This window comes from Nelumbo lutea, chromosome 1, assembly GCF_056320005.1.
Source record: "Nelumbo lutea isolate HS-2025 chromosome 1, American lotus-T2T, whole genome shotgun sequence".
NCBI classification, from domain to species: domain Eukaryota; kingdom Viridiplantae; phylum Streptophyta; class Magnoliopsida; order Proteales; family Nelumbonaceae; genus Nelumbo; species Nelumbo lutea.
In genome coordinates this window covers 85,325,430-85,353,425 of record NC_142684.1, presented here as the reverse complement: position 1 = coordinate 85,353,425, position 27,996 = coordinate 85,325,430, and the positions used below count along the sequence as shown (strand labels likewise).

Here is a 27,996-nt window from a genome sequence, read left to right as displayed (position 1 = left end):
TTGAATCAAGGGAGAAAACAATGCCCTCAAACACCATAAATGTTTTAATCTGGAAATAAACAAAATTGGACCCTGTCCCCCAGGGAAAATAAAATAATATTACAATGCTAATTTTCTGTATACTTTTTTAAAAGAAAAGGGAACAAACTTCCTGTTTAACTTTGACAACGTTTCTCTAAATTCTTTTGAGTATTCAATTAATAAATGCTTATCATTCTGTGATCGGATTCTCCAATTTCTCATCAAATTCATCCGACTCTAAGGCTGAAAGTTCCTCTGATTTCTCGTCAAATGCATTTTCATCTTCCTCGGTGGCTGGACGGTCCTCCACTGTCTCGTCCTTTAACTCGGTTTCGCTGAAGAGGTCTCTTCGGACGGGGACTGCTTTTAGCTGCTGGGATGAAATAACATTTGCAATGGCTCTAATAGCTGCTGACGCCTTATCGTTATTAACCAATTCATCTGCATTTACACCAGAAATCGCGGGTTTTTCTTCTGATGGACCCTCTTCTTGATTGGATGGGGGAACAAAAAAGGGTATACGACCTCTCTGCCAGTCATGGAGCACCATTTTTGCTGCAGTCATCAAGTCAGGTTCACCACCCTGAACAAACCCCATTCAAAACCCCAGTGGAAGCAGTCAACATCAGCCATCTCAGCCAAAAAAAAAAAAAAACGATGAAGGACGAATTTACAAAAACCCTATTACCCAATGTTGGTTCCAGCCATCTGGGGTCTTGGGAAGAGGGGTAGACTGGGTACAGTCCTAACCTTTGCCTTTTACCCTTAGACTCAAACCTGTGCTCTCAAGCATCCAGCCCCAAGATTTTACCATTACTATACAACTTGATTTTATTTACATGTCAAATCCCTACCTAATTTGGATTGACAGAGATGCAAAATAAGTCCCAATAGAAAGGAATTTGGTACTTGAATCCTAAATGTTTGGTATCAGGCTAGTTGACTTACAAGTTGAGGTGGAGGTTAGAATTATCCAACCTGACCATTTGTAGGCATTGAATCTCCAATATAAATACAGAGTCCTACAAAGAGGTGCTCACCCATTTACATGCATATGTACTTGTACAATGGAGGTGAACCAGCGGGAATGAACCCTTTTTATCATGTTCCTAACAAAATTCACAATGATCAACACCCATAAAAATAAGCAATGCAAACTAGAAATATACCCTCAAAAGCTTGCCCGTCAATTTGCATAACTGAACAAGAAAGTCATTCTCATCAACCCTGACAAAAGAAAACCAGATCATAATTTAGGTAGTAAAACAAAATTTTTAAATCTCATTGTCAAGAATAAATGCAAATATCAGAAACCAGAGCTAGACAGAACTCTCAAATTCAATTAAGCCTTGTCACAACTATATGCGTTCTGTTGGCTACATGAATCCTGTTCTACCAATTTTAATTTAAACTAATCTCTTGAATCCTGTTCTGCCGATTTTAATCTAGACTAATCTCTTGAATCTTAAAATAGATAAAAGTCCTCTCTCTGTTTGTGGTTAAAATTTGATAGGACTAATCAGTCAGAACAATGGACTTGGACAAGATGAGAAAATAATTCACATTAATTGTTTTGATATTGAGTAATTTCAATGGAAGAAATTAAGAACACAAACATGAAGTTAGAAGATCAAACCATAAAATATATAAAATATACAAATACAGCTAGTGGTGCAACTTGGGTTGGGTTGGAATCGATATTTGTTAAATTTTGAATGGGTCCAAACTCTACAATCTACCAACACCACATTGCAAGAAAAGCTACAACATAGAATTAATGCACAATGCATATAGTCTGTTTAACGAGTATTTTAGAAATCAAACAAGTCTATATTTAGTTCACAAATCACTAATTCCTAATAATATTGCAAAACGTCATTAGAGATGGCAAAGAGGATTTGAAATTGAGAAAGCAAAGGCCACAATAAAGAAGCAATTTTATCCATGGAAATAGTAAAAATCAACTGAAACCAGGAAGATGGCATATACCAGTCTTTTATTTTATATGCTCTTTCCAAGTGTTCCTTCTTCACACGTTTCAAAACTTCTCCTATATGTTCAGCAGCATCATGCAAGTTGGTTACACGTACCTGATCACCAGGCCCAAAGATGATCATGAAAATGGATTATGGAAAATAAATACAACTACTACACTTTATAATTTATATTCTTTCTGCCCATGGATGTAACTGGCCTTTTTCAGTGAATATGGTTTTTGGTTCTCAAAGTTTATAGTAGATTCAATCCATTAAGAAGAAAATTGAGTCATTTCTCTTTTGAAAGGGTCTTATAGAGATTGTAAATACAGTTTTACAAGTGTTGTAGATATCCAGATGACAAGAAGTCTTCAGATTGCCTAAACTCTCCAGACAACTTTTCATCGAGCAGATTTCTTACATTGATAGCCTTAGACTGTGGAATGTTGTTCTATTCCTTTTTCAGATTATGCCCACTTAGTCAGGTGCTACTTGATCTTGAACGTATTATATAACCCATTTATGGGTATTAATAATATTCTACTAGGGTGGTAGGGCCCATCTATTTCAAATGTGAGCAAAAGACTGGACTTGGACCACTTGGGAATTGAGGCATTTTTTCCAATCAACAACTAAATGAACAATAATTTGGCTAGGGGGGGGGGGGGTGGATCACCTCATATTTCTAGAAACTATGATGAGCCTTGATTTTTATTTAGGATACACACACACACACACACGAGCCTAACAACACTAGTTTTAGGTCCTTATTTGATTGTAAACCTTGACAAGTGAGATAAGTTTAAGGTAGTAATATCAATAAAGCATATAAATACTTGTGGAAGAAAACAACAGTAATCAGAAGCAGTATCCAAATCCACACTCAATCTTATAGGTTGCAGGAAAAAAGATCCATTATACTTAAAAAAGGAGAAAATAAGGACTGCAACCTCTATGTGTGTTTGAACAGATATGCCTCTTAATAAAATCACTCCCTACCAAAACGGTCTTGGCCATTTGGGTGTTTTTTAGCAATAAAAAAGACTGAAAGGGGAAGTTTATAAAATGATTGCAAGGCCAGCAATGTTGTATTGGAGCAAAAGTGTTGGACAGTCAAGAAACAACATGTCCAAGAAATGAGTGTGGCAGAAATGCAAATATTGGGATGGATGAGTGGGAAAACTAGAAAGAAGAGGATCAGAAATGAGCTTATTTTAAGGAACCTATGAGTAGCTCCAATAGGTGATAAAATGAGAAAAAAAATAAACTAGGATGGTTTGATCATGTGCAGAGAATACTGTTTACAAAACCAATAAGAAGAAAACTGTTACAAGTTGAAGGGGATAGAACTAGAAGAGCTAGGAGAAGACCAAAATGACATAAGTTGAAGTAGCAAGAATAGCAGAACAGAATCCATGTAGTTGATTCAATAATCTGTATAGTTGGGAGAAGATTTATATAATGATGATTATCATATATAGAAGCCATAACTTGGTGCAGTGGTAAAAGTAAAACCATGAGCTGACAACTGTGAGACTGCAAGTTTGAATCAATGGGAAGCCACTGTGCAAAAAACGGGCATAACCTGACACACCCAACCCAATTATGAAAATCAGGTTACCGAGGTTAGTATTGGGTTCATTAGGTTAGGGCTGAGGTACCCCTTGCCTTGGGTTGGGGGGTTTGGGTTGACCACAGCCTGACCCCACCCAGCCTGCCCTACTGCTGCATAGGATACGTGCCACAACCACCTGATCCAAGGTGGTCTGCCAAAGTGCCCACGCAGTATCCAGTATCATATTGGGTGGTATACAAATAACTCCCAGAAGAACATATCTTGAGTCCAAAAAAGTCCTCAACTTGGAAGTTGAGCCTTTGCTTTTATAACTTTAGTCCATCAAAGTCAATAATCAACTAAATGATTTTGTAGTCAGTCAGAAGTAATCAAGGATGCAACCTTCTAAGCAGCAGGAGATTGAATTTTGACGGTGCCAACTGGCCCTGTTGGTAAGATCTCTTGCTGGTTGTAGCAGATACTTGGGAGCAAATTCAACTGTCACCAGGATTGGAGGGGTTATAGGTAGTGGGGATGGGCTGCCCCCATTAAAATGAAAAAAAAAAAAAAAAAAAGAGAAAAGAAGGAAGTTGAGGTGGGGATTGATTATCCTTTCTTACTCTAGGGATCAAGAGGTCCTGGAGGTTTGGTCTCCCCCAAGTGGGGGATGAATGAAACTTAACTTTGATGGAATTAGTTTTGGAAATTCAGGTCCCTCTGGAATTGGAGTGATGCAGCTATTATTGGGGTGCAAAAAGCTAAGGAAATGGGAATCACAAGGCTCATAAGAGAACGGGACTCAAGAATAACCATTGGGTTAATGAAAAAAGGAGAAGGGATGTTATGGCACTTCAGCAATGAATTCAGGTGGTTCAAGATGCTGTCAAGACATGCAAATTCAGTTAAGATGGATTAGGAGGTCTGTTAATGGTTTTGTGGATTGACTAGCTAAACAAAAAGTGAATAGACATCACTTGTTTTGGGCTCAATGTTAATGGGGTGGCGGGACTCTTCGTTGTAATGGATGTTATTTCCAACTAGAGGTGTCAATTGGACTGGATTTGGTCCAATCCAATCCAGTCCAATGTGAGTCCATTACAAATGGACCAGATCCAATCCAATCCAATATAAATTCATTACAGATGGACCCAATCCAATCCAATCCAATAAATACTTTGGATCTGGACTGGTCCAATTCAGTATGTCTTGTTGATCCGTCCAATCCGTCCAAATTGATTTTGGTTTGGACGGGGCCCAATCCAAAACCGATCCATTGGCACACCTATTTCCAACAACTTCTTGTTGTACTCTCCTCATTTTAAGTTCTAATAAAATTCTTTGAGTTTCTGACCAAAAAAACAGTTTTTAATGGTGAGGCTTGACAAGAGGGAGACAACTGGCGCAAAATCTTAAGCACTAGTATATTCCCCATATGCATGGATGCTAAAATCAGATAAAAGCAGTTAACATCTTGTTCAAGTAAGGTCGTCAAAAAGTAACCAACAGAATATGATAGATTCAACCCATGTTTCAAAAATGCTTTCAACCAGCAGTAACAAGTATTTCAGGTATGCAAATATATATAAATAGATAGAGACTCGTCATGAATTGGTACACAAAAAGAATAAATAAAGAACATACCACACCCTTAAGCACAATATCAGTTTCAGAGTCACTGTTTTGGTAAACAACTCCAGGGCAGTCAATCAAGAAGATCCGTTTTGTAAGTGTTATGTACTGCCAAACCTTGGTCTCCCCTGGAATAGGAGCAACCTTGCAGACCTGTGAACGATAAGCAGCAAACAAATATTTCAATTGAATTGGATCATCAAACAGCGAGTATGTATACTTTGTGAAATGCAACAATGTATTAAAATGTAATGTACAACACCTTTTGGTAGGAAAGTACAATTTTTTTCCTATTTAAAGTTTTTAAACATAAGATGTGTCTTCAGGAAATAAGAACTCAGTATTTTTTTTACACTTGTATGTCTTCTTTTTGTTTTTATAGCACATAGTTGATTGCAAAAATTGCCAATTTTGTAAGAGACACTTGTACAGTAATGAAAAGTCCAGTTCTTGTCAAGAAGTAAATTCAGATGACTAAAACCATTTTTGATATTTAGATCACTCCAAACACCCAGACAACCTACACGAGCAATCTCTTCCAACCTCAGATAAAGACTTTTTCTTAAAAACTTTAGACCCTGTAAAAAGAGAGACTGATTGGCAGCTAGGATATATCCATGATTTGGATCCTTCAATGGCTTGATGGTTTCGAAGTTGTCAGGCAAAGCTTGAAAGCATACTAAAAGTATAGACGTGAAATTTTTTTTAATACATTGGTGCCACCATCAAGGATATTTTTCATCATTTTTTTTTTTGAGAACGGCTTCCAAACACAGAATTTAGCAGCCCCTTATTTCAGTAGATCTAATTGGGAACATGAGTGCACTTTCTAAAATATTCCCATCAATTGTTCATTCTCTCGGTATATATTGGTTCACTACATTTAATGGCCAGGTCAATGAAAACCTTTAGTTTTTTTTTTTTTAATCAGCAAAAGAGAACTTTATTTGAATTTAGGGTTAGATTAAAGTTTTATAGCCTTGTGTATGGGATTAATGCTCCCACACTAGTACATATTTCTGTCCCACTTTACATTGCAGCCAGTGTTTTAAAAGCGAAAGGCGCAAGGCGAGGTGCACGCCTTTTAGAGGCAAGGCACACAATTAAAAAAAATTGCCAAAATAATAAAAAAAAATTATAAAACATAATATTAATAAAAATATAAACTTAAATTAAAAAAAAAAATTGTTTTAAAAAACCTATTATCTAAAATTAAAATACATAAACATAATATGTAAAGCATATTCAAATGAGAATTTAAAAATGAAATCAAACATATAAAACATTTTCAAGCATATAAAACCCACAATCTCTTTTTTCTCAATTAAATCAAGTAGCTAATGTGACATTACATTCCTAATTCTATGAGCCACCTTTGTGGCACACCCCTTGAGGCAAGCCCAAACAAGTCCATATTAGGGTCTTAAATTCCGAGTTTTCACACAAAAAATAATGATTTTATAGTTTTAATTGCTTTTAAGAAGATATTTTATTAGGATGAATGAATGGACAGCATTACCAAATAGGGGGTTCTCGAAGCTCCGGTTTCGCTCACAGCTCAAAAAAAGGAAAAAGCGTCAAATTTTCAAAAGGCGCATGCCTAGGCACACCAGGTGTGTGCTTTTGAATGGTCTGCACCTAGGACCTGGGCGAGGCGCCTACCCTAAAATGCGCCTTTCCTGTGCACCTAGGCACGCCTTTTAAATCACTGATTGCAGAACAAAACAATTGTTGCCTCAAAGCCCCTTGTTTGGCAAGATAATCAACTAGCCCATTTGCACTCCTTCAAACCCATTTGAATCCAGCCTCCATCTCCTTTGCAACCTTTTCCACTTCCATTATCACTTGTCTGAAAGTCCACGGAGTATTTCTATTGTTTTTAGCCCAAGAGATGATCACCTTGGAATCCCCTTCAACCTCAATATGCCTCAGTTCTAGCTGCTTAGCTATCTTCAGCCCTTGTAGCAATGCCATTAACTCAGCTTTTAGAGAGTTGCCAATGCCAATCAGTCCAGAGAACAAAGAAAATATTCTCCTTTTAAAATTTCTGATTACTCCTTCGATACCTAACAGTCCCGGATTTCCATGAGAGCTTCCATCAAAATTTAATTTAATCATGCTGTCAACTGGAGGTTTCAATTCCATCCTTACTTTTTTTTTATCAATACAATTCCATCCTTACTTTCTCTTTCACTCTTGAGGATTGTGCTACCTCTGTCCAAGATCTTAGAATGTCTGTGACTGAAAAGTCTTGAAAGATATGCAAAGATTTTACCCAATGAGATACTTTAACTTTAATGGTGTCAATCACCTCCTCCCTTGTTCTACTCTTCTCCAAGAATATTCTGTTATTCCTTTCTTCCCAAATCACCCAACAAATAGCTGCCTTCGTAGCTTTCCACATAACCATCCCTCTTTTCTTTGGTTGATTCAAGAAGTCTCAGATGAAAAGTCCTGCCACATCTTGAGGGGAAACCCACCTGCAACCAAAAAGAGTAGAAAAAAATTTCCACCACTCTCCTTACAAAGGGAGCACATGTAAGGAGAAAGGCAAGCAAAAGGCCTTCTTCTCTGCAGCATATCACAAGTATTTACCTTGCCAAGGAAAATTTCCCAACAAAAAGCTTGAATTTTGGGGGGAATAGGCTTACTCCAAATTTCTTTCACAGGGAAATCCCCAATTAGGATGCTAGGTGAAGAAAGAACACTAAAAAAGGAAGAACATGAGAAGAGGCCATATGAAGAGCCTTTCCAAATTCTAGAATCTTCCAAGGATGGGTCCAAGTGAACATGTCCTATTAGATCTAGCAACTGAACTAAAGAGTCACATTCATTTTCCCTAAGGCCCCTTCTGAAACCCAGATTCCAATTGACCCCATTTGGACCAAGAGTTCCCAAATTACTTACAATTTCCCCTTTAAAATTTGACGAAGTATAGAGGTTGGGAAAAAGATCTTTAAGTGGGCTTTCTCCCACCCAAAGGTCTTCCCAGAAATCAACTTTATTGCCTTGTCCCGCATCAAGTCAAATGGAATTAAGGAAGGTAGGTTGGATTTCATAAATTGCTTTCCAAGGAGAAGTTGAAGAAACATGAGGGGCAACTTTTGCATCCCAACCATTTCCATCAAAACCATGAATACTCTCAATGACTTTGTGCCACAGTCTGTCGCTCTCAAAAGGGAATCTCCATGGCCACTTTCCTAACAGAGCTGAGTTCCTGAGTGAAAGGTTTCTGATTCCCAAACCCCATTGATCCTTGGGCTTTCTAACTTGATCCCAATTAATCAAGTGAACCTTCCTCTCCTCTCTTGGGTCCCAGAGGAAATCTCTCATGTATTTCTCTAAGCTCATTGCTACTCTACAAGGTATTATAATGGTTGAAAGAAAGTAAATAAGGAGGTTCGCCAAAGTGGCTCTAATCAAGGTTATCCTTCCACCTAGAGAGATATAATTCCTCTTCCACAAAGCTAGCTTCCTAGAAAATCTTTCAATGACTGGCTTTCAAAACCCTTGTGATCTAGGGTTTCCTCCTAAAGGTAAACCCAAGTAACTAAATGGCCAACTTCTAATCTCACACCCCAAAATCTTTGTGAATCTATGGAATTCCCCTTCCTCCATATTAACCCCTACAGTGCCAGTTTTTGTCCAATTTATCCTTAGACTTGTCACCTCCACAAAGCTATCCAATAGCAACTTTAGGTCAATGCTATAAAACGTGGAGGCGTGACGCGAGGCATTCCACTACCTAGAGGTGTGAGGCGTAATTCAGAACGCAAGAGGCGTAAGCCTCCCGAACATAAGGAGGCGTAAGCCTTCTTAAGAGGAGGGGGATTAGGAGGAGGATGAAGAGGAAGGGGGATCTTTTTTTTTCTTTTTTTTTAATAAAAATCTTTTATATTAAGAAGAATAAAGATGCACAACAATAGTTCAAAGGGGGGTCTTGTCGAAGTGAAGGCGAGAGAGCGAACCGAAGCGGAGCAAGACCCCCCAACATAAAAAAAAAAAAATGGGCTACATCAAAAAGGGGGCGAGGGGGTCTGGGGGGCGAAGCCCCCCAATTAAAGGGGCAGGAGCAAACCATTTTCTTTCCACTTATCTTTTCTTCCCTTCCCTTTCCTTTTCTTTTCTTTTCTCCTTTTTTCTTCTCTTTCCTTTCCTTTCCTTTCCTTTTCTTTCCCTTTCTTTTCTTTTCCTTTCCTTTCCTTTTTTTCTTTTTTCTTTTTTTTCCTATATTTTCATATCAAGTGTGCATGAGGCACAAGAGGCGTACGCCTCTAGCACACCTCATGAAAAAAGCGCAAGAGGCGTACGCCTCAGAGGTATCAGCGCCTCTAGCATACTCCTCAGGGCGTTTTGGGAGAGCCTCACCTGGAGGCACCTCCAAGCGTACGCCTCCCACGCCTTTTAGAACACTGCAGTTTAGGTTTACCACTCCTTCCTCGTTGCCTCCCTCACAAAAAGAAGATTGTCATCTGCAAATTGGAGGTGGGTAACAACCACTTATTCCTACCTATCCTCCACCCTCTAATCAGTCCTTGGAAATCTGCTTTCACCTGAAGGGATAGGATATCCATCACATGGACGCCCAAAGATTGCGGAATAAGGGGGCGAATTTCAAAAAAAAAATTCTCTCCCAAACTGGTAATCGAATTCCCCATTTAGAAAATCATATTTTCAATGATCATTCTTGAACCATAAACTGAACCAGATCTGAACCAAAAGGAGTAGGAGATGATGTACCTGATACAGAGAAACAATATCTCCCAATGGAGGTGTTCACGCCCAAGGAAGGATCCAAAATCTGCTCCCACTGAAGATGGCGCAGTGCAAAGACGAGCAGAATTAACAGTGTTCTTCCAAAAGAACTTGACCCTTTACAAGAATCAACTAGGTGGCTTGTGAATACAGGAAAGAGGCGGCGACGACTGCAGGAAAGAGGCGGCAAGAGAGTATTTGCAGGGTGCAGAATTCTCTCTTCTTGTGATTTCAGCTCTGAAGACAGAAGTTGTGTGTTGCATGTCTAAAAGCTGCCGCCCCCTCCTCTTTTTATAATCTCAAAGGGATCAGCTCCTAATCCCATTAGGAGTTGCTAATCCAAATCATATTTGGATAAGAAGTCCCTTTAAGTGATAAGGGATAACCCTTATCTTATCTGTAGATTAGATCAGCCATCTCCTAATCTAATTAGGAGGCTTCCAGATCTAAATCTTATTTAGAGCTTGGACTCTCTAAGTGGATAGGATCTGGGCCCAATCCTATCAGCTGATTCATCTCAGAATTCGCCCCTTTAAGTGACTAATCAAATCAGCCCGGTTCGAAATGGGCTTAAGGCTCATTTAAGGTTATGTATTCACTTGGCCTTCCAAACTGTTGCCCAGTTGGGCTTCCTTGTATGGCGTGGGACCCAAACATTGATCTACACATCAGCCACATGGGTTCGGCCCAACCTTTGATACAAGGCCAAGCCGAATACACTGTTAAAGACAGTGCACCCCCTGAAAACCATATCATGGTCTCTATGGGCCCAACACTTACCCTAAGTGGTCCCTGGGCCAAGCCACCTTGTAACACTTAGCCCATCAGGTATTATCCTCAATGGTCTTACACTTAACCTCTCAGCCCATAATGATCATACATTGCCCAACAAGAGAGGACCTCTCCCTCGGCTACAAAGAACAGTGTTGCACTCTCTACTCATATGAATCCCAGGAATTAAAACCTTTTACAAATCATTTCGAAACCATAACATATATACTTTTATATCTCATATAAAATATATTTTGCAAAACAAGTCTCAACGATTGAAATCGGCTGCCGGCAATCTTGGTTTCCATTAGTGAGAGTGCACCCCTGATCATTACCTTTGTCCGACAAAGGGGTTGATCCTGTCACTATGATCACCCACTCAGATGAATTCTCAGACTATCCCAACATACCTAGGTTTTGACCCCCGCTAAGGATCTCACTGATTGGTACATCAAAGACAGCCCAATCCGACACCCAGTGCAGTATCATAATCGAGTCCAGGGGTCGGGTGTAACTTTCCAGTTTTGCCCATCAATCTCCAAGGTCTAAGGCAATACTGGAAATTTGGTCCAATTCAAAAATTCAATTAATCCTACATTGTATGTGCCTAGGGTCTCACCCTGGCAGCTGAGACAGGCCACCCCAACCGACTTGGTGGAACCACAGTGTCAGTCTTGTCAAGATAAGTCTCCCCAGACCGACCCACTGGCTATGAACATTCTAAACTAACACGAGTCTCATTCTAAACTAACAATAATCAAATATGCACTTTTATTCATTTACAATAAATTCATAAAGTACATCATCTTGATTGAAGCTAAGGGCATACAAAACTGTCTAACATCACCACCATTTTGCTTAACATTTCAACCACTGAAGTGAAGAGAAGGGGTCTACTTGCCTAATTCCTCTCTCAGGCGGAAAGAAATCCTTCACTACACCATTAATAAGAATTGAGTAATGGACAGAACTTAAACATCCTCTAATCCAAGATCTCTATTTGGTTCCAAAACCCAACCTTTCTAACGTTTGAAGGAGAACTTCCCAATTAACCAGATCATAGGCTTTCTCTAGGTCCACTTTACACACCAACCCTTTTCCTCTACCCTTTCTTTTTTCTGCAACACACTCATTGGCTACTAAAACTTGATCCACAATCAACCTTCCTTCCACAAAGGCACCTGGGAAAGGTGAGATGATTGAGGGTAGCGCTTTCTTGATCCTTTCTGAGAAAACCTTTGAAATAATTTTGTATACACTCCCAACAAGGCTAATTGGCCTATAATCTTTAGGAGTTTTTGCCTCCCTCCTCTTCGGGATTAAAGTGATAAAAGTGGCATTCACCCCTCGAGACACCTCTCCTTTGAGAAAGAATTCATTGAACACTTCTAGAATATCAGTTTTCAGCCAATCCCAGCATTCTTGAAAGAAGACCATTGAAAATCCATCCGGCCCAAGGGGTTTAGATCTTTCCATGGAGAAGATTGCATCCTTGATTTCTTCCAAAGTAAAGTTTCTTTCAAAAAAATAGAATGTTCTTCTAAAAGCCTATCCCCTTCCATTTCTGGTAGCTCTAATGACACTCCGCTTGAATTTGTGAAAATTTCCTTGAAGTGGTTTACAAAGATACTTGTGATCTCCTGGCTTTGTCTTATTTCTTGACCCCCCCTCCTCCACACTAAGGATCAAATTTTTCTTTCTCCTTCCATTTGCAATTGCATGGAAAAACTTAGTGTTGCCATCTCCTTCAACAATCCATTGACACCTTGATTTCTGCCTCCAACAGATTTCCTCCTTCCTTAATATCTCTTCCAATTCTTGCTTGAGTTTCCAGCAATCCTCTCTCTCTTCTTCTAATAAATTTGTGATAGCCTCTTTCTTTTAATCACATTATAAGTTTCCTTTTTATACAAATAATAAAGCAAATGATTAGTGACAAAGACTAGTCGCATGTAATTCAAGTGATTGGCTAACTTATACCATCAACCTGTCCAAGGTCTAATAAAAAGTTAATGCAATCTAATGTACCAAAATACAGCCATGGGAAATGAGTAAATTAAGTTACTAGAATTCACTTATTGTCATATCCAAACAAACAAAGAGGAACATTACATTCTTTGTGCGCAGTGTGTTGATGACTGATGATTTTCCAACATTAGGATACCCAACAAATCCCACGGATATTGCTTGCTTGTCACTTTTCAAACGAGCAAATTGCCTCAATATAGATAAAAGAGAACCCTGTTAAACAACAAAAAAAATGCATTTAAAAACTCAAGAAAATGGCACATTACCATCAAATTCACAAAGCAATAGTAGCAAGGCCCAAAAGAAAATTGTGGTTAGACATTACCTTGCCAAAGGACTTATTGATGCTTGCATGAAATGCTAGGGTAGGATATTCCTTAGATAAAACACGAAGCCATCCCTTTGTAGCCCATGCAGGAACCAAATCACACTGAGAAACAAGGTAAAAATTTAAACACACAGCTTGTAAAGGAAATCATAGAAGAACAAATTTGATCTAAGAATCACAAAATTTCCTTAGGCAACTGACCTTGTTTAGCAAAAGAACCACGTGTTTATGCTTGCAATGCTCTTTCAAATGCTTTTCTAGATGATAGCATCTTGTACCTTGTGGGTCCCTAGCATCCAAAACCTATAATGGAATAAATTGAAGGTTCTACTGGCAAAAGGAAACAAAAATAGAAAAGGGAAATAATGGAAAAGAGAGAAAAAAAACACTAGATGATATTCCAGCAGCACAGAAATGTTTGGTGGAATAAATAGTACTAGGAAATCTATTTGGCTGAAGGTTGACTCTATCTTTTTCCATCAGTAAAAAATAAAGTTTATTTTATCTAATGATGTTGACCATGCAATTATCAACATTTTCTTGAATTCTCCACTATATTACCAACCACCTATATTAACCAGTAAGTAGGGTCACAGATGATGGATCCCACCATCATGCAGCACTTGCCTAGCAAGTATTAGCATGTGTCTAAATTTTACAAGACAAATGGTAGAAATTCCTATAAAAAAACATTATGTTACAAACATAAGCTAATGCAAGTGATGTTCATCACAAATGGGAGTTAAAAGTGTTAACATTCTTGAAATGTTCACTTGTGTACTGTAAGGTATGGCATTTTGAAATAGTGAACAAAAACTCACTTGGACAACAACATCCGAAGAGTCTATCACTTTATAAAGTTCGCCCCAAATACGTTTACTTTGTCCCTTCTCAAACATTGTATGCCGAACCAGGTCCCTAAATCCATCTCCTTCACTTTCTTCAACAGATTCATTAGTTGCAACTCTTTGCTCATAAGCATCTTCAAAATTGAAAAAAACAAAATTACAATCCTCATAACCATCTTGAAATAAACAAATAGTACAATAAACATAACTTATAAAATAAAAATGCTTGCTGGTTTGCCATATTGACAAAAAACACACAATAATCCACTTATACATGTGTCTCTGGTTCATGCATATTTACTGAAAAGACAAAACCATAATGAATTGGAGCATCTAATAATCAAATGGCTCGAGTTGGAAAACACTATCTTTTATTGAGCAAAGGCAAAGTATCATTGTATTGATATAAAGGTCCTTTGTACAATGAGAAGCTGTACACATCAAAACAGAAGGACCTCAAAAAAAGTCCATCCTCAAAATATTACAGTCGGAAATATCCCCTTTAAATTCAGTAAGTATAGACAACCAACTCCTAACTAAACCTACAGCCAAATTGATGACTTCAGCTGCAGTAGAGGATTTAAGATCAAAGACCCTACTATTCCTTTCTTTCTAACCACACTGCCTACATTATTGCTAAGGGAATGGAAGACCAGCAAAATTTTCCTTTCTTAGTTAGTCATCTCTTGGATCTGCCAAGTCTCCATGCAGGCTTTAACTGAGGCTGGCATACACCAACTTACCTTCAGACTTCTTAAGAAATGGCTTCAAATCACTGAGGCAAAAGTGCAGTGCAAAAACAGATGATTTACTGATTCTGTTTCCCCACCACAGAGGCTGCACCTCAGGTCACTGCAATTAAAACCTTTTCTTACCATCATCTCTTTGGTGAGACATTTTTCCAAGGCAGCCCCCACCATAGAAAAAAATTTAACTTAGAAGGAGCCACTGTCCCCCAAATGGCCTGGCTTGGGAAGGGTGTTTCAAAACCTCCCCTTGGCAAACACTATCCCAAAAATAGAAATAAAAATAAAAATAAAGATGAGAACAGAAAATTAAAATTTAAAAAGAAAAACTGAAGTTGAAAATGAATCTATCAATTATCTTTGCACATAGCAATTGGATTTTCCCCTTACCCTGGGATCCATCTGCTTTCTTAAGCAGAGACTCGTAGTCAGAAGCCAAAAGCTTTGGACGTTTCCTCTTCTTCTTAGGTCCAAATGTGTCCTCAAAAGGTTCGGTATCCAAAAGATGAGCCCTAGCTTGCTTAATAGTCATAAAAAAATCAAAGTTAGCAGAAGAAATTCATCAATAAATTTGAGCTTAAGGCTCTGTTTGTTTACAGTGCAAATCTGAACCAGTACCCTCAGTTTGTTTGTAACTATTATTTGCACTCTTACCCGATACAAAATATGAACTTTCTGTCTCACTTACACTTAGTGGCAGTGCAAATTTTGCATCCCAAATATTGATACAAGTTTGCACACTTTCCTACTTCACTCCAAAACAAAAACTCTCCTCTTACACCCACTCTGCTTCATATAAAGTGACTATTATTTCACTTCCCGTTTAAGTTCTCACAATTCACAAACAAGACAAGGTCAAAACTGAAAAAGAAGTAAACCAGAATTTACACTCAACCTATTTGCACTGTCATGAATTAAAGCTGGTTCAAATGAAATTTGCACTGCAAACGAGCCTGTGATAATAAGAAATCATCCACAAAAACTCACCATTAAGTCAAACAAACAAGGGGAATTTATAGTTACCTCTAGATATCAGACATTAAAAACAAGAGAGGTAAAAAAGAAGAGAGTAGGAAAAACTTGTACCTTCTGGTGATCATTTAAAAGTGACATAGGCAGTTTCCTCTCCTTCAAGATGACATTATAGTTGCTTGACAATCGATTTTGGAGTTCTTCACGAAAAAACTCAAGCTCTTTCTGGTTCACAACTCTGGTATTACCTGTAAAGTTCAAAAAGCAATTAAGCTAAGTTGACTAACAATTATTAACTTTTTTGGGTGGGTTAGGGTGGGAAGAGGTAAGATAGCAAATTATTCAAGGCAAACAAACTAATATACTCAGCAACGTCCACAAGAAAGTTGACAACAAGGTTTAAAATATCAATATGATATGATATCAGGCGCATCGTATCATATCTTTGGACACCAATACGCTCAAATCAAGGGGTTTTGGGTTGTTTCAGGGGGTAGCCAAGCCTAAGATCAATCCCCTGTCAAGTTTTTGGGAAAAACTATAAAAAAGGAGGAGCATGCCCCTTGAAACACCCGATATGCATGTTCGTGCATATTAATACTTTGAGCCATGGTTGTCAAGGTTCTTTCATTAAGAATAACAAGTATAAGAAACTCACTTTTAAAACTTTTATTCATTTATTCATTATTTTATTCTTCAGGGTTCCTTTATAAGAGCAAGTGAATCCTAACCAAGGGGTATATTGCTAATGACTGCCTGAACTGACATGTGCACACACCACTAAACCAGGGAGTAAACCATGTCATATGCAAGAATGATAAGGAGGAAGAAGCCTAAGCCCATATAAATTTCAATTCAAATATTAAGGAAAATAGGCTCTGGACTAAAATGGAGGAAATGGGTAAGTGTATGTATCAACATCCCAAGGAAATCCTATGTAATGCCTCACATGATAAACTCCATTATTTAAAGTACATTAATGCATTTCATAGCAGTGGGAGGCATATTGATAAATAATTCTCTTCTGGCTCTTTTCCCCCTCTTTTTATTTATTTATTTTCTTCAGAACAGCTACAGTGCCAAATGCATTTTGTAGCCAGTTGTGGACTACTATACTAATTGGCATGTTAGAAATCAAACTAGTTATCAAGTGGAGGTGAAAGTGCTTGGATTTGTTATTATTTTGTCTCTGTAACATGCAGGTATTAGTCACAATTCCATTTATAAATTTCAATCTAGGGTTCTCAATGGGTCAGTTCCAGTTATTGCTTGTCCCGAACCAATTAGGACCTGAGCCAATTATTTTATTAAATATATATATAATGCTTTCCAATTTTATTATAATTTTTATTATATTTCATGTCTCAAATGGTAAATTTGATACATAATATATATATATGATAATATGTTAAAAAATGTTTAATTTATTAACGTATAAACAATTTAGTATTTTACTCTCATTTTTATTAAGATTACATTATCAAATTTTATGTTTTAAGTTATTATTTAAATAAATAAATATAGTTTTCAGAATAATCGGGTAAGACCCGATTATTAATTGGGACGGTTCTGGGTCTGTTCTTTTGTCCTAGTTAATAATTGGTTCAGGATCAGTTCTACCTAGAACCGACCCAGACCTGACCCATTGACAGCCCTAGTTCAATCTACATTGAGTTCACCCCTGCTTTTATAATTCAAATAAATAATTCTTTTAGGCTCCCTTCGTTTCAAAGTAAAGGGACAGAAACTTTTTCAGACTAAAATATTTCAGTTACATCAAAACAAAATACAAGGAGGGGAAGATAGTTTCCACCCTAAAAAGGGGAGGAAAAAATAATTCAGGTATTACAGTCCGAACATTTTCCATCCATTTTACAGAGAAATCAGCCCAATCAAAGAAATAGGATGCTCATGGCCAAAAGAAAAAATAATTAAAATAGATATACCAAATGGAGAAGAGATGAATGCCCATTTACATTAATTTGATCTGTCAACGGTGGGACGAGGTGTTTTTTTTTCCTAGTATTGTTGTTCTGTGACTGAAAAGTTCAAGAGATACAAACAACATCAATTTAGTCGAACTAAACTAACTGTCATTCACTGTAGCTTATATTCGATCCGTTGGGCTCTTTCAATTAGTTTAATATATGATAAAGAATTCCCTCTTTATTAGAGCTTTTAAACAGAGAAAGAAAAAGAGGTGAAGTTAAAAATATAACAAATAAACTTCACTCACCAAACCAGCGACGATCAGGCTGGATCCGCGTAGATGGTAATTCCTTCGACTGCAATTCGTGTTTCAAAATCTTTCCTTTTCGGTCACGCTTCGGCCTAGAATTATACATCTTAAGGCGCCGCACAGTGGCTGAGCTTCGGGAATTGTTACTCTCATTCTCTCGGTTGACGTCCAGGGAATGCTTCGGCTTCCCAGACACATTAACCTTCTTTTCCTTCTTCTTCACCATCTTCGCTACCCTGTAACAAGTACAGCTAACAATCATAACCTAACACAAAAGGCATAGCTTCTCTTCTGTAAAGCATTACAAGCTCAACTTACCGGTCTACGCCAAAACTTAAGCCCTAAAATGCTCAAACTGTCTCAAGTGTCGTCTGAAGCTAGGGTTTCTTTCGGCAATCCAGACTCCAGAGTCCCCAGACTCCGCAGCAGAAACTAGGGTTTCCAAAAAGAGGAAGCGAAATATGCTGGGAGGGATACTTGAAGTGGGTAACGCCAAGGCGGTAACAGAATAAGTTGGTCAACTTTAAAGTTAAACATGGGTAAATATGTCATATCATATGCCTAACATTTCTGTTCTCTGGTTAAACACGTTTAAGTAAGGGAAGAATTGTTCTCCATAATGACCTAAATACCCTCGTTTAAGACGCATTCTCTCCATGAACCCAAAAAGTAAAGAGACACATTCTTTCGCAGTCAGTGTCTCTTTCTCAAGTCTCCGCATTCGGTATTTCTATATTCTATTTCGTTTTTCGGAACCATCTTGACTCCATTTGGTTTAGATTTTCGCGCTCTCTGTTGAAGAAAATGTTGCCTCAACAATGGACGTCTCCATGCGGGAATCAATGCACGGCCAAATACGCAGCTCTCATGCAGATCCCATGTAACACATCTCCATTTCAGTCTCTGTTTCATCTCCATCTCACTATGTAGATTTTTCTCTCTTTTTTTTCTTTCTTTTGGCGAAAATATTGCTTTTTTGTGTCCTCTAATGGGTTTTATATCTCAAATCTTTGTTACTTTGTCGATGTAGGTTTCTTCCGTCTTCTCTTTTTTTCATATATTTTGAAATTCTTGACGTTTATGTAGTCATTGATGGTTTCTTTTTACAATTCGTAATGGAAAAAAGAAAACCTTAGCTTGTTAATTCACATATTGTTTTAGGTTCTTGGCTTGTTTTCAGTAGAAAACATTTGTTTTTCGAACATTATGATGATTGATCTTAATGTAGTGTGTCTTTCCCTTTATGACTTGTCGAATGTACCCTTGGACGGTATCAAAAAATTGCATTCTTCAAAATCGGTGATCTGTCGTTATTAATGGGGACCATAAGGGTTCGTTGCTTAATTGCTACTTTTGCAATTAGTCCTGAGAATTTTATTGTGCCGTTTTATACTCGTAAATATATACCCATGTACATATATGCTTATGGCAGTATTCACAATTACTTGCTTGCTAGATGATCCTATACAGCCTTAGTCTTCCACCATATATAGTGCAAATAGTAGACGGTTTGATCCTTTGACCAGTTGTTGGATGAGGTATGGTGAAAAAAAATGTATTCAATCATGCCCATATGAGTTGGCTATTTAATTAGAATTACTTTCAGGCTAAGAGTTATAGGACTATGTTGAAGATGATGATATATGATGCATCAAGTTTATATAGTTAATAGTTCTTGTGTACTCTTTTAAGCTATGATACCAAGGCAATGGTTGATGTTTGCAAAGAGGACATGTGAATGTGAGATTGACCACAGTTACCTTGTTCTTGGTTCGATCCACTGTCTATTATCTGCCATTTTCTCTAGCCTATTTGGGTGTATAATTGCATGCTCTTCTGCATATGTGAATGTGACGAACATGCCAATTCAGATGGTTAAATCACTTCAACAAGTGGGTCGCCTAATGGATGGATAAATGAGGACAATCACATGTATCCATCTAGGTTATATATTAGCCTTTTTTAGCAATTCCTTCAGATTGAAAGATTAAGGGTCCTCCACACTACAAGATGTGGCAAATCTATTGAACATTCAAATTGGTGATTCAGTGGGTTCTTATCTAAGTTTTGCTGAGGTTGATGGATCTCAAGTTCCTCATATATGTTCTCATTATTGTACACAAAAGATCTTAATGAATTTTTGTAATCTCCAATTAGTGTGTGATTGATCATCTACATGTTACTGTCAAAATTATCCTCTTTCTATAGGCCCAGGAAATTCTTATTTTGAGATTTTTATTGTTTATTACTCTTTACAATTGAACTGTATTTTTTGAATCTCCGATATTATTTAATAACCTCTGCTATATTCTTATAGGGAGAGTCTTCTGCAAAAAAGGTTGTGATAGCGATGGAGACACATGGGAAGAATGTAAATATTATCTTGCCAATGCCCTGTATAAACAATTATGTAATCACTCATTTGTGCTAATATATAGATCTGTTTAGGCTCCATTTGGGACAAGTGCAAATACAAAAATGTTTAGTACAAATGCAAAGTTGGTTTAGTTTTATAATGATAATTTTGTATTCTTGCTAAATAATTTTTAGTTGTGATAGGTACAAACATGAATCCCGAGACTAGAATCCACCTTTTTTACATTGACCAACTTTGCTATATTGAATGCAAACATGTCTTGGAATCTGTATTTGCTGTCATTTTCAATACACAAATGCATCCTTACCAAACACCAGCAAAACTAAACCAGAGTGCAGATATGCACTGAACCGCCCTTTGCACTCTTCCCAAACAGAGCCTTACTTTTTCTGAAACTTGCATATATTTTTGTTTCTCATAGATAAGATACTGTTGGTTTGATGTCAAAATAGGGACAACTTAATTACATTTGACCTTTACAGTGGAACATATCATTTCTTTGAAGCTCATTCAATCATAAACACGAAACCCTGTGATGGAAATCTAATGATAGTATTTCTTTATGTTCACCATCTTGCTTGCATCACCTCCAATTGCTATTTCATTGGTAGGGAAGAAAACTGTGATGGAAATCAGTGATGGAAACTTTTTATTAAACTAAATTGGACCCCTGCTCATCAGACAGTGCAATGGCAGGGAAGAAAACAGAGTACATACAAAGACAGAACACTGCTGAGAAAACACTCCAAAGAAAAAAACAATACAGCTCCAGACAATGATATGAAGACGTTCATCAATGGGTATAACAGTTTTTGGCAATTTGGGAACAGTGGTAAATCCAATTAATGCATGCATCAAGTACTGGGGACTCTTCAAAATAAATGGGGAACTAAGTGAGGTAACTGATTGGGTTCTATACAACTTTGTTACATCAGGCGGTTGGAAAACTACTAAGTGGCAACTTAGCCCCTTAGTCTTGAAATATTTGGTTGGTATATAATTGGGTTTTTGGTCTAATAGGTCTTCAATCACTCCCTAATCCGAATGATTTAGGAGTAATGGGAGAAACAAATAAAAAATTACTGGAAAATGGGAAGACAAATATGAATGACAAACATATAATCTTGTTTTATGTTTCTTGATATACTGAACAGGATTTTTTTTGTTGTATGATGTAGACTAGGGACATCAATGCACTGGTTTTGGATTGGACCCCATCCAAACCAAAATCAATTTGGAGAGATTGAATGGACCAACAAGACATGTTGAATTGGACCAGTCCAGATTTAATGGTCCAAAGTATTTATGGGATTGGATTGGACCTGGTTCATCCATAATGAATTTATATTGGATTTAGAGGTGTAAATCGGGCCATGCTGCCTGCAGTTCGGCACGATTTTGAGCTGGCCTGGCCCAATGGTCCATGGGCTGTGTCGCGGCCCAGCACGATAGTATGGGCCGATGGGTCATGCCAGGCTTGGGGTTTCAGGTCAGCGGGCTGGGCTGGCACGGCCCGCACTGTCGTGCCATGCTGCCCGTGGCCCATATATATTATACATATATTTATATATATAATTTATTATATAATATTTATAAAATAAACATTTTTTTCAATTTTATTATAATATTTTATTTAAGTATTATATATATAAGCAATTGTATACATCAAAATTCATATAAAATTAAAATTTTAAGTTTTTCTTTCAATTTTTTTAAATAAATAACTTTGGCCTGGCCCACGGGCTCAGGTCGTGGGGCATGTTGGGCCAACCCCCAAAATATCCCAGGGGAGGGAGGCACAGCTCGCGGGCCACCCACCCGGCACAGCCCGTTTTACACCTCTAATTGGATTGGATTGAGCCAATATCTGGTCCATTGATATAAGATAAGAATATAGGTGTCAATGGACCAGGTTTGGGTTAGAATTAATCCAAATTAAAACAAATTTGAATAGATTGGGCGGTCCAGATATTGAATTTGACCAGTCCAAAATGGTCCAGAATATTCACTGGATTGGATTGGACCTGGTCCATTTGTAATGGACTCACATTGGACTGGATCGGATAACCAAATCCAGTCCAATTGACACCCCTAATGTAGACCTTCTGTTAACTATCGAGAGCATTACAGACACACACACACACAACTATTTACAGAATCTTTCACTCTCAGTACCTTTAACAAGTACCATTTTCATGTTGTTATGATCTGAACGATTATTGATCGAAAAAAAAAATTTGATATAAATATTTTTTTATGAAGAATGTAGTCTGGGCTTTTTGGTACATTATTGTGTACTATGTGTCTAGCACTAGTGCCACTTTTATTGAAGAGTACAGAGACAAACCAGGTTCATTAGTGACATCCATAAACAAGAATGTGGTGTCATCGGTTTGTGACCAAAAAAAGTAATGAAGTCTTATGATTTAGTTTCTCATGTGTGTGCAAGAGTATAGATTTATTAAAAGGCTATTGGTCCGGTTCAACCTGATTTGAACTAAACCAAACCAGCCTGGTCCAACCTAGGTCATAGGTTAGTAAACCAAGCCAAACCTTGAATTAAACAAGTAGTAAACATTTGGCTAGTGACAAATAGCTGCCACTCATTCTGGCTTCCAAATGGAGCTCTAGATCTTCGTGCTCACCCTTGGACCAGGATCTGAACTCTCTCCCTCCCTCCATCCCTCCCCCCCCCCCCTCTCTGACCACTGCATCTGTGGAGTCCATCTTCTTACAGTGTGAGTTTGAGAATAGATCGTATACTGGTTTGTAACTGAATTAAAAGTTCCTTTGGTACATGCCTTCTTCCATGCTCTCTAGTCCCTACTTCCCACTTGTAACAAAGTCTTGGAAAACTATATACAAGGATTTGACAGGTGGCAATCTGCAGCAGGTTGCTGATGGAAACAAGAAAGGAAATGAATCAGCTTCAACAGATGGAAGGAAAGAGGGTATTTAAAGATTGTGGGTGTTATGGCAGAGGAGGTTCAATGGGTGATAAATAAAGGGATTTCAGAAAAAAAAAGGAAGAAAGAGAAGAGGAGGAGAAGAAAGGTTTTGAGGTCAAAATTGCTGAGAAAGTGGCTGATGGGGATAAGGTAGGAGAGGAGGTGGGGCAACAGGTTTTGATGGAAGAGGTTGAGGATGATCGCATGGGGTATCAAGGAGATTGGTTCAAAAGGGGCTGAGATTTTGAAAGATGACAAAGGAGGGCAGAAGGAAAAGACGGAGGTGTTAGGGGGATGGGTGCAAAAAAATGGGATGAAGTTTGGTGTAACTGTGTATAAGCTGAAAAAATATAGAACCTTCCCCCTTAATGATGGTAGAGGAGAGGAATCTGAACCGGAAACAGGGGAAGATAGTGATGATGAGATTTAAATAGATGAGACTCACTCTGTAGGGAAAGTGATTGATATTGAGAAAGTAGTTAATACGGAAGTGGAGGTAAGCAAAACTCCAGGACTTATTCTTCTTTGGTGGGGAAGAGTTCGCAAGGAAAGCTTGTAGAGAGATGAAGGAAAAGAGTAGGGAGAAAGCAAAAATCAATAAATCAGTAAATGAGTCTAGCTGTAATTCTCCAGATAAAGCAACAGTAGATGGAGCTTAAAGGAATAACATGAGGAAGGAGAGAAGGAAGAAAGGGTTAAGGAGGTAGAGAGGAGAGAGGAAGGTTCAGGCAATATAAAGAAAGCTGAGAAAGTTCCTAATGCAGTTAGACAATTCAAAAGCCAAAACAATCAAGCATTAGATTCAGGTTTTGAAGGTTTTTGCCAGGTTAATAGGGGGCCTATTGGGGTAGGTCCTACTAAGATGGTGAAAAAATTCCAAAAAGATGTTTGAAAAAAGCAAAGAAAACCTCACTCAAGCAGCATTTTAAATCGTTTTGGGATTGTTTATGGTGAGGGGGCTCTAGGTGTTTGTTGGAATCTTGTGGGGTTAAGGCAGATTATTAGTAACTTTTTTTATCAATTGTGGGATTCTATTGTAAGGGTAATTGTTTGAAGGGCCAAATTGTGGCATTAAGGGGACGCTTTAATAGGGTTATTGTTTTCTCCCTGGTGATTGCTTATCCCCTTTCTATGTATTTTCTATTTTTCCATTTAATAAAATTGTCTTTTACCTTCAAAAAACATCTTGGAACCGTGGATGTTGTGCAGTTTACAGTTGTCTGTATTAGTATTGTGCAGAACTGTCACTTTAGATCATTTCTGGTGTTAACTTACATATATATGATTTGGTTTTGCTAAATGTGTCAGAATAAGAATACGAATATGACTTCATTATCTATGCAGAAACAACATCCTGTGTTCACTTGAATTTTTTTTTTATTAATTTAAACATCAATAATAATGTCAGTAATTAAAGAAATCCAAAACAAATACAATCGGGTTGGGAGCTTGAATGATATTTCATTTTTTTTTGCTTTTATTTTATCACTTCCTTGTTCCTTCCAGCTTTTTTTATTGAAAAAAAAAAGTGTTAATTCCATAGAGATTTTTCTTGAACTTGTTTACTGTTTTTAGTAGTATTTTAATTTTATTGTGTTATGTTTTATTTCTTTTTTATTTTTAAGTGGCATTCTCTAAGGCCTTCAGATGCTCTTGTGGTAAAAAGTAGGTCCAGCATTTGAATTCAGCGGCAACAAACTTACATTCTGTCATTTTGAGTTTAAAATTGAATTTCATGCGTGTTCAGGTTTGGAGGAGTGCAATGAGATATGCTATAAGGATCCTGTTTTGAAAGATCAACAGTGGAGTGCTTACATTGATCGCTCTCCAGGAGCTGAGCAATACTCAATGGTCCTTCCTTTAATCACACCCTTTTTCTTTGTATCCATGCCAAGCTGATTCATGCAAGTTAAAAGATATTGTATGTTCAGGCATCAATTCTCTTCTCCTATCTGTCATTTGGCGGTGGTACTCAACCATCAATTAAATCAAAGGAATGTTTAGTCATGTAGGAGGTCAAATTTTTGGGCTTTTTAGGAATTTTACTCAGGATACACTCATACACCTCAACCCACTCCACCAGCAATGAACATATATCAGCTATCACTCTCTTTGTAGCTCAAACCTTTCCTTAAAAAATCTCTGTTCCTCTCTTTCCTAATGCACCAACAGACCACAATTTTTATAAGATTTTAGCTTTCTTTTCTTCTGTATGTATATACATACATGTATGCATGCATGCATGTATGCATCGGTGTGTGTGTCATTATATACATATTATTTATAACCAAAATGATAAAAAATAAGTGGTTGGGTCTTTTTCTTTTCAGTTACCAGCTAGAGGTTTATCATGTCATTAATACTTCAGTGTTCTGACCAATGTTTTAAAACGCGGAGGCGTGACGTGAGACGTTCCACTACCTAGAGGCGTGAGGCATAATTCAGAATGCAAGAGGCGTAAGCCTTCTTAAGAGGAGGGGGGTTAGGAGGAGGATGAAGAGGAAGGGGGGATCTCATTTTTTCTTTATTTTTAATAAAAATCTTTTATATTGAGAAGAATAAAGATGCATAACAGTAGTTCAAAGGGGGGGTCTTGTCAAAGTGAAGGCGAGCTCGCTCGCCAAAGTGGAGCAAGACCCCCCTAACATAAAAAAACAAAATGGGCTGCATCGAAAAGGGGGTGGGGGGTCTGTGGGCGAAGCCCCCCAACCAAAGGGGCAGGGGGCAAACCATTTTCTTTCCCTTTATGCCTTATCTTTTCTTCCCTTCCTTTCCTTTTCTTTTCTTTCCTTTTCTCTTTTTTCCTTCTCTTTCCTTTTGCTTTTCTTTCCCTTTCTTTTCCTTTCCTTTTCTTTCCCTTTCTTTTCTTTTCCTTTCCTTTCCTTTTTTTCTTTTTTCTTTTTTTTTCCTGTATTTTCATATCAGGTGTGCATGAGGCGCAAGAGGCGTACGCCTCTAGCATGCCTCATGAAAAAAGCGCAAGAGGCGTATGCCTCAGAGGTATCAGCGCCTCTGGCATACGCCTCAGGGCATTTTGGGAGCGCCTCGCCTGGAGGCGCATCTCCAGGTGTACGCCTCCCACGCCTTTTAAAACACGGATTCTGGCTGGATGCTTTATTTGTGCCATCTCCTGGTGGTAGAATTATGCATGCTTGCTTTTCTAATATATATTATACTTTCTGCATACAGGAATGCTTCCAAGCTTGTAAATCTGGGTGTGGTTACAAGGTCAGTATATGTATAAACCAACTCTGTTGTTGCAATCAGTCATTCTAATTATGAGGTTCCAGAAATTTTTTAATTGTAGCAAAGCACTTCCCATGTGATTCTTTCACTCAGAGAATTTTCTGTCACACTACTGAAGTTGTTTGTGAAAATGACCACATTTCTTGGTTGAACAAAGGCACAAACTCTGCATAAAATCAATGGAAAATCTCAGTACCTACAGAGACCATGTCTTGAAGATCCTGCTATTACATTTCTTCCTGCATGACTTCTAGAAAACTTCTTAGATGTCTTGACAACTTCTACAGATTATTCACCTTTTCTATTCAAAAGACAATAGGTTAAGTGCTTTTGCATTGCAGAACTTTATTCAATGCATTAAGTTTCTGTGTCCTTGTTGTGGGGTCATCCTAATTCCCAAGAAAAATGAGTTTGACCTGTAGATGTGTTTGCAGGCTGGATGCATTAATTGCAATTATGTTATAAAAGCTCAATTCTTACAAAACATGATAATATAAAATCGCATTTCCATTCAATGGATCACTCAGTACAGATATGATAATCAGATGGTCCCAGTCATTGGAAATAATGCTCTAGTACTGGAAAAGGTAAAAGGTCAATTATGAAAAAGGAGAACCCATCTGACAGAATATACAATGAATGGTAATTTTCATCTGGTTACTACATTTTAGGTTTATGATATCCTCAATGGCTACAAGCACCAATAGGGGGAATTCCAATCTTCATGAACATTTAGCTTGAGACTTGTGAAGAGAGAATTGTCACCCAATCTATACTAATATATCAAGATTGATGGAGTAAATATATCATGTTCTCATGGTTTATATCTTCAAAGTTTCTTTGATTACCTCAAATGTTCTAAGACAAATCAAACATTGTTTTTATTCTCTGCCTACCGATAAAAAAATGCTTTATTCTCTGCCTTAAATATATATTAATAATTGTTATGACTTGTTTCATGCAGTTTGATATTCCATCAGAAAAGGTTGGTCAAGTTCAGCCTAACAGGCCACCCAAGCCTTGTGTTGTTAAAAAACCTCCCCTACCTTCCACTGAACCCATCATTACCACTGAAGACATTCCCTGCACATCTGCATAGTGAGATATGATACACTCCACAATACATATGTACAAGGAACAATACAGACTTTTCCTGCTAACTCAATCTACTTAGGTAGTTTCAGGATCTTACTGCATCACCTTGCTGAGCTTGGAGTAGAATAGTTTACCATTCCCTTTTGCTGAAAGGAAAAAAGAAAAAGGTTTTTTGTTTCCTTTCCCTCCACTACCAATCCAAGTTATTTGAGTTTCTGCTGACTCAAAAATAGGTTTGGCGGGATTTTTGGTGGCAGCAATTAGATAACTGAACTGTAACTGTAGTCTCTTCATTGGTTAATGATGCATAAACCCATTGACAATGTAGGAGATAACAACTGTGTCATGTACCAATAAACCCACTATATCTGTTATAATTTCGACATTAATATGTACAATCAAGATTGTATTAGCTCACCCAAGCAATTGTATCTTTGCATGATTGCCCACTGCTTTTCTCTT

The 27,996-nt window shown here is 37.7% G+C and overlaps 2 protein-coding genes across 3 annotated transcripts; one reads left to right on the top strand and one right to left on the bottom strand.

Annotated features, from left to right (window-relative positions):
• Positions 1-18,434, bottom strand: ATNUG2 (GTP-binding family protein). Its single transcript, XM_088965494.1, has 12 exons — positions 18,187-18,434; positions 17,866-18,104; positions 15,744-15,877; positions 15,048-15,177; positions 13,885-14,045; positions 13,265-13,366; positions 13,061-13,165; positions 12,820-12,948; positions 5,194-5,334; positions 2,011-2,111; positions 1,191-1,248; positions 1-604 (listed from the first exon to the last, which is right to left on the bottom strand). The coding sequence occupies exons 2-12, from the start codon at positions 18,092-18,094 to the stop codon at positions 212-214; spliced, it is 1,683 nt and encodes a 560-aa protein (XP_088821620.1). The 5' UTR covers positions 18,095-18,104; positions 18,187-18,434; the 3' UTR covers positions 1-211.
• On the top strand, positions 18,416-27,983 carry LOC148875848 (uncharacterized). Of its 2 annotated transcripts, none has more exons than XM_088965497.1 (5): positions 18,416-18,748; positions 20,186-20,239; positions 24,941-25,044; positions 26,383-26,421; positions 27,404-27,983. In XM_088965497.1, exons 1-5 carry the CDS (start codon positions 18,673-18,675, stop codon positions 27,536-27,538), a joined length of 408 nt encoding a protein of 135 aa, XP_088821623.1. In that variant the 5' UTR covers positions 18,416-18,672; the 3' UTR covers positions 27,539-27,983. The 2 variants fall into 2 exon arrangements, with proteins under 2 accessions (XP_088821623.1, XP_088821621.1); XM_088965495.1 differs by having other exon boundaries at positions 18,543-18,748; positions 20,186-20,278.
• The last annotated feature ends 13 nt before the right edge of the window (positions 27,984-27,996 follow it).

Excerpts from the sequence above, each read along its gene's own strand:
- ATNUG2 (XM_088965494.1), bottom strand. The coding sequence starts at position 18,094 with ATGGTGAAGAAGAAGGAAAAGAAGGTTAATGTGTCTGGGAAGCCGAAG. Across the intron at positions 15,178-15,743 it reads TTTTAAATGATCACCAGAAG|CAAGCTAGGGCTCATCTTTT; the intron begins GTACAAGTTTTT and ends ATGACTATTAAG. Across the intron at positions 2,112-5,193 it reads ATATTGTGCTTAAGGGTGTG|GTACGTGTAACCAACTTGCA; the intron begins GTATGTTCTTTA and ends CCTGGTGATCAG.
- LOC148875848 (XM_088965495.1), top strand. The coding sequence starts at position 18,673 with ATGTTGCCTCAACAATGGACGTCTCCATGCGGGAATCAATGCACGGCC. Across the intron at positions 20,279-24,940 it reads TGCCCTGTATAAACAATTAT|GTTTGGAGGAGTGCAATGAG; the intron begins GTAATCACTCAT and ends ATGCGTGTTCAG. Across the intron at positions 25,045-26,382 it reads GAGCTGAGCAATACTCAATG|GAATGCTTCCAAGCTTGTAA; the intron begins GTCCTTCCTTTA and ends TTCTGCATACAG.